We start from the raw sequence: 11,201 nt of genomic DNA on the forward strand, positions 1-11,201 counted from the left end.
CAATCGGTGGCCCGTAGCGCCCGGCGCTCTGTGCATAGCGCATGCTCAGTTTGGCGTTTACGTTCCCGTAAGCTATCTCCTTGGTGCTGCGCTGGGCACCTCGGGGTGCTGGAACGCAATGGATGAAACAGTGAAAGAAGCCAGGCCTCTGCTCGCATGGCGCTTATATTCTAGTGGAATCTGACAAGGAACTAACTCATGAGCAAAGGAAGAGGATAATTTCATAATGTTTATGAGCACTATGAGGGAAACAAAACACTAATGCATTAGAAAGGGACCGCGTGGGGACCGTTTTAGATGAGTGGGGGTGGGGACAGGCATCTAGGAGGGACTAATAATTGAGCAGACACCTGAAAAGATTTAGGGAATGCTGTTCCAGACAAAGGGATAGCAAATGCAAAGGCACTGAGGCTGGAAACTAACTGGCACCTAGTGTTCTATAGATATTGACTTAATTAATGAATACGGATAGATTGGTGGAGGATCTTCACTGAGGGAAACCAGCTCGTCTTCTGCCTCATCTGACTTTATGTCCTGCTTAATAGTCTTTTTAGGAGAGGCAACCCTTGGTTGACCTCACAGATTGCAAGGACCTCGTCAGTTTACAATCCCTTATTTTTTACGCCTACAGCACCTGGTCTTCCTAGGTGGTCTCCCATCCAAGTACTAAACAGGCCCAACCCTGCATAGCTTTCCAGATCAGACGGAATCGGGCTTGTTCAGGGTGGCATGGCTGCAGACACACTTTTTTTTAAAATTGCTTGTTGCTACCATCACACGTTAAGTGGTTTCTCTTGCTTCCTAGTATTTGCTTAACGCTCTCCTACCCTGGATTTTTTTTTTCCAAACACCTTTTCGCTTGCCTTATGGTAATTCGACCTATAGTCAATGCAAACATCATCTCTGAAAGCTTTTCTTGACTACTTCTCCCCCTTCCACTATATCCCTCCTCTGCTCCTATTGCCCTTGGGGTTTATCCCTAATTTAGCACGTATCAGTCTGTGATTGTCAGTATACAGTTTTTCCCAAAGACTCTGAGGTCTTCAGAGGCAGGAAGTAGGTCTTCTTTATCTTTGTCTCCCCAAGACCTAATAGGACCTGGCACCCGACATGCATTTATAAAGATTTGCTGACAAAAACCTGGTCTCTGACCCCAGGAATTTAGTTACAATTATTTGTGTAAACTCTTAACTCAATCAGACTATAAACTTTCTGAAGATTGAGTAGCTGTTCCATCTAAATTCCCTTAGTCCAGCACGGCCCCCACAGAAGACGGAAGAATGAACACCCAATGTTGTGGGGAACCCAGATGAGACACACTGCTGGCTATCTACTCAACAGCCTCCATCTTTGCTTTCAGAAGTCTGAATTTTCCTTGAGATTCTCCTGGCCCAGGACATTATTCGGGATGTCTCTAAACTGTCAACTGAAGGTCTGCTGCCAATTAACACCAACAGCAATCTACCATTTGGGGTGCAACAAAGGGGGGACTTCAGTGAAAACAACTCAATTGTGAAACAGCTTCATGTGAGATGGGCTTGGTATGAATCAGCTCTGGTGTTACAGTTCTAGCCAGAGAAACACAGCCTTTTGTAAAAAATGGAAAGTGTGCTCCTAGAAACGGGGAACTGGACTTACACAGAGCAGAGTGCCAGACCCTGGTCATTTCTATACAAATAAGGACTCCACGGTCTCACAATTTGATTGGTCCAAATAGCACTGTCCTGATTGGTCAGAATAGAGAGATATTTTGATTAGTCAGTGAAGATGGCAAAGGAAGCTATAGCTGCACAGCTTGATTAGACTGGTAAAGTCAAAGTCCTATTGGTTGAATTTAGATCCCAGAAACTCCTTTATAAGGGTTTGCTCAATCAGCAAGAACACAGTGCAGGAGGCCAGCAGTTCAGTGTGGGTTTTTCCGGAACCACAGCGTGGATGAGAGGCCCCTGTTAACAATGGCTGCTAGGCTCTGTTCATAAATTTGAGCCCAACTAGCTACCAGGATCCTTAACAGGTACACTCATTCTCGAATTGCCATTACCAACCACAATAATCTCATTCTTTTTTGCCAGTGATTGGTCAAGGAGTATGTGACCCTGATCTGACCAATGAGATAAAAAGATGTTTGTGGGGTACTTACAGGGAAAGTTTTTCTTCCTTGAAAAGAGGAGAGGTACAGGACTTTGAACTACACTTTTTTGTGCTCTTTCTACTTTGGGTAGTGTTGGGTAAAGGACATGATACCTGGAGGTGTGGTAGTCATTTTGTAACTGAAGCAATAAATGCTCAAGTATGAAAAGCCAACACGCTGAATAGGACTGGAGGGGAAGGATGACATTAACATTTTTGGCCACTGAATCATCCTAGAATTAACCAACAACAAATACCATTTAAATGTTTTCTTAATTGCTTGCAACTGAACATATTACAAGTGGAATGCCACACAAGTACCCCCTGAACAGTGGAGATGACATTATGTACCTTCTAAAGCTAATGTCAGTCCATCATCTGGAAAAGTCCTGGGAAGGGGACAAAGGAGGGGTGTCTGACATTGTGTATTGGTAAACTGACATTGATTTTAAATGTTGAGTACTTACTTATCTATAGGGATGAGTGTGTGGGCACAGTGCCAGGTCAGACACAGAATGACCCTTCAAGGAGGAAAAATCCAATGGGCAGCAGAGCCTGAACATAAGGTAAAAAGTAGAGTAGTACAGGAAAAGTGCTAGAAGATTTCAGAGGACAGAGGATTGACTTCTTGCAGGAGGGACCTGTAATGGCTTCCTGAACTTTGTAGAAGCTCTCCTTGATCTTACTTCCTCAGAGCTCCCATTGCCATTTGTACAGATCTCTAATAGAACAAAGTGACACTCTTGGGGTAAAACCTTTGTTAGCTGTGTATATGTGAGTCTCAGCTTCCTTACCTGTAAACGGGGAATAAAAATTCTTCATAATGTTGTTTCAAGGATTAAATGACAGTCTAGGATTGTGCCTGGCACATAATAAATCCTCAGTAAATGTTTTCCTCCTGGGTCAGAGGAATGGCTCCACTATCCCGTTTTTAGAATATGGGGTGCCATACCTGGGTGGCCCTGAAAGATGGTTGCTCAGGTGTTAAGTTTCATGTATAGCATATCTTTGGGAAAAGCAGGACTATTAAAATAGTGAAAGGTTGCTCTGGGTAAATTTTCTCCTTTAACTGTCACAGAGGTAAACTGGGTGGCAACTGCCTTTTTCCTAACACTCGTTGGCGGTGGCAACTGAAGAATTACAAATGGCAATCCTTGGAACTGGGGCTCTGACTTTCATGTCCAATCAGAGGGTACACATCAGTGGTTGTCCAGTTTGGTGGTGCAGGCTCTAGAATCAGACTGATCTGGCTTTACATCGTTAAACCTATACTGTTGGCTCTATGACCTTCACCTCTGTGGTCTTATGAGAGTAATAATCGTACTTACCTTATACAGTTGTTTGGAGTATTAAATGGGTTAATATTCGTAAAGTACTGTGAATGTGGTAAACATTGTATGTTAAATGATACATAAAAATGAAGATGTTGCAGGCTTGATATAAGGATTAAATGAGGTAATAAATGAAAGCAAGTGCATGCAAGAACTTAATAAACACTAGCTATTTTTAAAATCTGCAAACTGACTCATAGGTGAGGCTGTTAAGAGGGTGGGGCAATTTGCCCGCTGATGCTCTGTGACATCCAAGGAGAGGGTATGCGGGGCCCACTCTCCATTTGGAATAAGAATTCAGTTAATACAGCGAGAAAACCACCAATACCTCCAGGAGTTCCTGGAGCAGCACTTTCCAGGAATCGCGTGGAACTTTGCTTATTATCAAGCCGGCGCTTCTCAAGACGCTTCAGCACCTGCCTCTGAGAAGGGGGGGGCGGGACCACGGCAGAGGTGGGTTCCGGGTCCGGGGACCGAATGTCTTGGGCAAACAGCGTCGCAACCAGATAACATCGTCGAGTCTCGAGCCTGGCTGACCACACTCAGCGTAGCATCCTACTGGACCCCAGACTTTCCTGTCCGCAACCCCGGTGCACCACGTGACGCAGGCCGGGCACCATGTGATCTAGGCCGGGTCCTCGCGGCTCCGCCCAGCTCCCCGCGCCTCGCACCGCTTCCGGTATGGGCGGAAAGCGGAAGTGTGGGAGGGTCTGCGGGGCCGGCACAGGGAGGTCCCGGGGGAGGATGAAGCAGTGAGCAGGTCTGGGCGGCTGCCGGCAGCGCCATGGAGACGGTGCAGCTCAGGAACCCGCCGCGCCGGTGAGGGGCCACTGGTTAATAGGAAAGGGGTGAGGGAGGGGTAGGCGGGAACTGGCGGAGGGAGACATCGGTGTGTGAGCCTCCAGAGGGGAGGGACCTGCGGGGCGAGGTGACCCAGTTGATGGGGCACCTGCTGAATGGGGGACCTCCGGCGGGTGGGGGTCCTGCAAGAGTGGGGCACGCGCGTAGGGAGATGAACGTGGCGTTGTGTAGGGAGACCAATTGGTGTGGATGGAAGGACATCCTCGGGGATGGGGGACACCAGTGAAGGGAGTAGCTGCTGAGGAACGCGAGGATAACTTAGAGCACCTGCTGAGGGCTGGGGCCACTGGAGCAAGACTGTCTTAGAAGAGACTGGCTGAGGTAGGGGGAATGCTGAAAGAGGATGAGAACCCATGAGGGCTCTGTGTAAGGGATGGATCTGGACAAGCAGAGAGGAAGGCTGGGTGGACTTTCTGAGGGAGGGAGTCCCACCTGACGGGTGCAGTGGCGGGAGGATCTGCTGAGAGGGAAATCTTTGCTCTTAAGGCTGAAGGTGTGCCGAGAAAGGGCGAAAGTCTAGCAGGGATGGGGTTCATGGAGAATAGCATTTAGGAAGATGTTCTTAATAGTGTTCTTACCCTAAGATGATGGTGGAGCCTTTCATTCCCGATGTGCAGTGTCTTCCCAGTTTTCCTGACATCCTCAGCCCTTCAGAACTCCACGCTGGAGGGTAGATAAGGAAATATGAGAATATTTTCAAGATGGGCAAATTGAGGACAAGGAGAGTTGAGATACAGACATATGTGTTTTCTTCTTTGCTTTAGGCTGGGTCCTTAGACCAGACTGTGCCCTTTTCAGGCCTCTATTGTTTTGTGAATGTCAACTCCAGATCCTGCAGCTACCTGGAATTGTTTTAAGTCAAAATCAGGGAGGTTGATGAGCCTAGAAAGTCTGAAATCCTGGTTGGTTGCAGTTGTATCATTGATGTGCTCTGAGGTCTATGTCAGTAAGGTCTATATGACTCTGCTACTTCTGGAAAAAAGATACTTGAGATGGTGGGGAGTCATGCTTCTCAGAGGTGCAATATAGTTAGCTTCTGTTTCACAGAGACCTCTGACTTCCTGCAGCAGAATGAGCACTAAAGTAGGAAGTGTTCAGCGTGTGGGAGTGTGGGGCAATGGAGAGAGCGGTGAAGGGAAGGGATTGGCAGCCTGGGCTGCACACTTGGGGTTTGTTTGAAATGCACAAGCCTTGCAGAAAGCAAATAGCTGGTTGGGATGGACTCATAATTCACCCTACTGTGGTGTGCTCAGACTGAAATAAGAATGATTATTACACTCATACAGCACTTACTGAATGCCAGACACTGTTCGCAATGCTTTCCATCTCTCCTGTTGAACCATATGAAATTGCTGATATTTTGACCATTTTTAATCTATTAAAATGGTAATTTCATGTGATTCAGCTTATTGACTCTATTGATCCTCATAACAATCATTTGATGTGGTGTGTGGTCTGTATCTCTGTTTTATAGGCAATAAAACTGAGGCACCGAAAGGTTAGTGATTTGCTGGAGGTCCCACAGTTAGTAAGTGGCAAAACGGGGATTTTAATCCAAGCCATGTGGTCCAAAGTCCATGCTCTTAACTGCCTCACCCTGATGCCTCTCTGGAAGTACCCCTATTGCACATGGCCTTGTATGTACACTGGTTATATTTCTTTTTTAAATACGTTTATTTTGTCTCTGAGGTTTTGGTGTAATTAAAACAAAGATTAAGCATCTGAGTATTGTTTCTACCCTTGCCTTGTGTTGTTTAATCTTGGGCAAAAGAGTAAGGCTTTTGCTTTTTGACACTCATTCCTGTGCCTGTGGATTTTAAAAATGTATTAAATGTGCAAGAAAAGAGCGTTGCAGGGCCAATTCTTAAATGACTAGTGCTTTTATAACAAATGGACTGCCTACTTTGCAGCAGATTAGGTTTATTATTATTCGTATTAGTTTGTTAGAACTGCCTTGTCAGTTTCACAGACCGGGTGATTTAAGCAATAGAAATGTATTTTCTCTCAATTCTAGAGACTGGAACTCTGAGATCAAGGTGTCAGCAGGGTTGTTTCTTTTGAGGCCTGTCTCCTTGGTTTGTAGGTGGCCGTCTCCTTCCTATGTCTTCACACTGTTTTCCCTTCGTACCTGTCTGTGTCCTCATCTCCTTTTATAAGGACACCAGTCATATCATATTAGGGCCTACCTACCCATATGATCTCATTATACCTTAATTACCCCTTTAAAGGCCCCGTCTCCAAATACAGTTACATTCTGAAGTACTGGAGGGGGGCGGTTAGGACTTCAATATATGAATTTGTGGGAGTAGGAGACATTAATTTTATTATCATTAAAGAAACTTTATCAATTTATCTTATGTGTTTGTTGTAACCCATATTAAATTCTGTGTGGAAAAAGGGTTAAGTATACATAAATAAAATGAACCTTACAGGAGTCCTAAAATGGGAGAAAGAAGTTTGAGATTTAGCCAAAAAAAGATACAGGTGTCTTTTCAGAAACTTAGATGATACATGTTTCCAACAAGGGATAGCAACCCCAATGCAGGAAATGCTCTTTGTGTTCATAAGTTTGACATTTATGTGTGACTAAGTGAGTGATGATAGATTAAAGTTATTTGCTTATGTAGGAGGTTATAATTTTAAAAAGTGAGTTACCATTAGATAATAGTGTAGCAGAAGGTATAGAGTACATTTCTGGGATGCCAGCCATCCACGTGGCCATCTGCCTTGAGAGAGGTATATCTGCCGGTATTTGGTCCATGGAGGCTGCGTTGTCCAGGCCTATTGGTTTGTGAACAAGCAATTCCCCAGGACCTGGGGAAGTCCCAGCTGAGAGGGTTGAATCATCAGAGTCTGGGTATTGTGGTTATAGTGCTTCTACCATGAAGACTCATGGTATAAAATACCATTAGGTTACTTATCAAAAGATTTTCCATAGAAATCTCATTTGTTGAGAGTCTAATAATACTTTTTAGGGTGCAGTTGTGTTTTATTTTGAAAACTCAAAGAATGCTGATGAAGATGTATGATTCCTCTTAGTATATTTGTTAGTTCATTTAGCAAATATTTATTGACTACCTCTGGGTTATCGGGCACCAAAGCATTGAATATCCCTTAAGCCCAGACCAAAAACACAAAAAAGCACTTAGATTGTTTTAAAGAAGTATCTGAACAGTCATAAAGTTCTACTTGTCAAAATATTATCAGAGGCTTGCAGCTGTTTCATGGCAGTGGCAGTTTCCTTTGTTATGCTGTGGTCTTCATGTAATTGAAATAGTGAGTTTTGCTTTTGTAAACCACAAAGTCAACACTTCAAAGGAACACATTTGATCTTCCTTTATATAAGCTGTTTATAAAACTTTAATTATACTTGAGGAATGAGGTATTGTCCATTGTTTATATAGTTATAAACTCAGCGCTTCACCGAAAATACCTGATTTATGAGATGTCCATTCTAACTTCTGCGTTCACAGAAATTTCACTTCTGAAGTTTAAAAGGCATTTCATTTCAGCCCTTTTTGTTTTGAAGCTGGGAGTTTTTCATGATGTCATTGGGATTTAATTTGTAGGACCTTTTGGTTTTTAAAGGTCAGCGTGGTCATTTTGTTATGTAAATTTTCAAGTTCTGGGAAATATTGACATGAGCAATTCTCCATATCTTTAGTACATAGCCTTTGATATTTAGAAAATTCTGTAAGATTGTCCTTTTGAGATCGGTGTTTATTGGTAGGTATATTTGATGTGTTTTAAAAGTTTTATTTGATTGTTTTTTTCGGGGGGGTCTTCTGTTTTGTTTTCTCTAGGAAGGTACATATTTGTGTATGTGTAGTGTGTGGGTTTTTTAAATTCAAGTCTTTTTTTTTTTTTTTTGGTAAAATTGATATTGTTCAGCTAGTTTTCTTTACAAAGAAATTTCCAGTGTGACTACTTCCATATTTCACCGTTTCCTGAGCTCTCTTTTCTTTGTTGTCCTTTATAGTTTCAGGAAGCCATTGTGTAGAAGATACACACCCACAAATATTACTTAGGAAGCTCCTCCTTTAAGCCCGTAAATAATTTTCAAAGATCTCAGAATTTTAAAAAGAATATTGTTAATTTATAACCTTGTTACAGTTATCTAGCATAATCAGAAAAATCTGAATTATCTAGAAGTTGTAAGCAGCCATATATCTTTGATTTGGGGGACTAGTCAGAGGTATATGGCTGCTCCCGAAAGAGTCTTTGTAATATTGTTTGAAACTCCCAGCTGCCTAGTTATTTTTCACTTTTGATCATCCAAGTCTAAGCATATACTTTCCACTTCCTGTTTCTCTCATACCTGTAGAATCTGTTTTGACAAAATTACCAAACCTTGCTAATGGAGAGCAAGGGTCTTCTGTGTCTTCCTTGGCCTCCAGTCTAAGATCATGTTTCAATTCATAGTTAACCTTACATTAAACCTCTTTTCCAAAGAGACAGTTATACCATTTTAATTCACTGAATCTCAAGATTTAAATGGATTTTACAGGTTATATCTAATGCTTGAATCCACTCTACAGCTTTTCAGCCACATGACGATTCACTTTCTGTTTAAATTCTCCAGTGATGGGGAACTAAGGACTTCTTAAGGCAGTCTAAACCATTTTAGAACTACTTTTTATTGTTAGAAATTTCTTACACCTGTTGAACTGAAGTTTGCCTCTTGGTAGCTCTCCACCGTCTGGTTCTGATTTTGCCTATCAGGGTGACTCAGGACGCATGTAATACTTCCATGGGACAGCCCATCAGTTTCCCTTAAAAGTCTCTTAGCTTACCCTTGTTGTTTACTAGGGAAGATTTTGTAGAGAACTTCCTGAGATGCTCATTTTAAAATAAACAATATATTTTGTGTTCTAGTTGCTAGCAAGTAAAATGTATTTCTTGTTTACATTTCTTCATTCACAGGCAGCTGAAAAAGTTGGATGAAGATAGTTTAACTAAACAACCAGAAGAAGTGTTTGATGTCTTAGAGAAACTTGGAGAAGGGTGAGTGTACAGAAAATAGATGTGGACCAGTAGGCCCCAGTTTTTTCCAGCCCAATATCAGAAGCATATGAACCTTTTTCATGGCAATAATTTGCAAACCTAAGGAGAAAAAGGGGGAATATTGCATATCATCTCTGGGTGGGGTGGGAGGTAAATTTACAGTTTGAAATGTCCTTTTTCTCTTCCCTCTCAGTCACTAATATAGACAGATTTAGTGACTGGTCTTTTTAGCACCAAGGACATCTATTTTTTTTCTCTTGTAGAATCCATGATTTGCATGATTTTTTTCTATTTAATAGACAGCACTACCTAGTTTATACTTCATGTAAACATTTTTTTATTAATCGGACATTTTTATTTGTAGTAGGTGGCTTTTGATTGATATGCAATAAGTGTTTCAATAAAAAAATAGAATTCAGCATTTTAGTTAGTGCAATATTGTGAAATATAGTAAATAAATCAGGGACTATTACTACCTTCCTAGCTTCCTAAGAGATCCAAAATCCCAGATTGGGAATAAGTAGACTTCTTGAAACATAGATTTGTGAATGAGTTGATAAAAATACTGGTTAAATGATATTATGTAATAGCTAGTGGCCATCATTGACTTTTCTGATACAATAAAGATTACATCATAATTTTTTGTGCTTTTACATATCTTTTTAATTTAATCCTTGTGTGTTTATTTATACTCTATACTGGGACATTAAAATAATTAGGGACATCCTTTCTTAAGTTTTGTTGTGAATTTTTGAGTAGATAATCAATTCATATTTAAAATTCAAAAGGCATAAAAGTGTTTATAATGAAAAAAATCTGCTCCCTATCTCTACCTCTTAGCTACTCAGAGGCAGCCAGTATAGCAGTTTTTATGTATCCTTCAGAGATAGTTCGCATAATAAGGAAGTGTCTGTGTGGTTTTTTTTTTAGTCTCTTGGGAGTACTTCTGGTTTAAGAGAAGGCCTAGTATATTAACTTTAAAAAATGTCTATTGTATATTTACTGTATGCTCTCTAAAATCAGGTCTTATATGTCATTAGATTATTTTGGGGTTTAATGTCATTTATGCCAAATATAGATCAATAACAATGTTAAACCCAATCCTGGATTACATAGAATAGGTTTTTCATGGATTGCTTCCTTGGAAAAAACATTAGTCATCATCTTTTTGTAAGTTGGAAAAATACTCTATGGAATCAAGCAAGAAATCCAGCAGAGAAGGGAAGTAAAAGATGACACCATCTGCGCTGCTTAAAGACAAGTGCAAGATTAGACTGAAGACAGCAAGCTGACTTGGCATCATTAAAGGTATGAGAAAATGACAGTCCCTCTACATCTCTTGCCTGCCATTTCAAGCTTTAGCTTAGCATCTTTGTTATTATCCTCAAGGAAATGAGTCTAAGGCCCTTAATCTAACACTGTTCACAGGTTATGCTCTGAATAAGATAAAGAGTGGTAGACATAACTGACTATCTGACTTTAATTTTTTAATGAACGTGTGTTTCGTAATAAGGCATAGATTCTTAAGTCAGACAGACCTGCATGGTCAACTGTTTATTAGTCATAATAAGTGAGTGAGCTTGAGCAAATTGCTTAAAATTTTGAAGCTTCATAATCCTCAGCTATAAGTAGGGATATTAGTATCTCCCTAATAGGGTTCTGTTGAGTATTACATGAGATGATGGAGGTATAACATACTTACTTGGCACACAGTAAGTGCTCAGTAAGTGGCAACTTATTTTATTTTTAACTGTATCAACTGAAGCATTTTTCGGATGTTTTCATGTCAAATAAAAGTTAAATCTTAAGTCTTCAAGTTTATTTAGGTGTTCTTGAAGGGAGCTCTGGGTTGATTGGGATTAGGGAATATCAAAA

At 41.1% G+C, this 11,201-nt stretch overlaps 1 protein-coding gene and 1 pseudogene across 1 annotated transcript in view; one reads left to right on the forward strand and one right to left on the reverse strand.

The window, feature by feature from the left end:
* Nucleotides 1–622: 622 nt before the first annotated feature.
* LOC120604129 (uncharacterized) lies at nucleotides 623–741 on the reverse strand (annotated as a pseudogene).
* A 3,384-nt stretch (nucleotides 742–4,125) lies between these two features.
* STK4 (serine/threonine kinase 4) overlaps nucleotides 4,126–11,201 on the forward strand; it is an 84,389-nt gene continuing 77,313 nt past the window's right edge. The window contains exons 1-2 of the mRNA XM_039864422.1: nucleotides 4,126–4,280; nucleotides 9,246–9,326. Coding sequence (XP_039720356.1) covers nucleotides 4,246–4,280; nucleotides 9,246–9,326 — 116 coding nt within the window. The 5' untranslated portion in view covers nucleotides 4,126–4,245. The remainder of the gene's footprint in view (nucleotides 4,281–9,245; nucleotides 9,327–11,201) is intronic.

The sequence above is a fragment of the Pteropus medius genome, unplaced genomic scaffold, assembly GCF_902729225.1.
Source record: "Pteropus medius unplaced genomic scaffold, Ma_sr-lr_union100, whole genome shotgun sequence".
NCBI classification, from domain to species: domain Eukaryota; kingdom Metazoa; phylum Chordata; class Mammalia; order Chiroptera; family Pteropodidae; genus Pteropus; species Pteropus medius.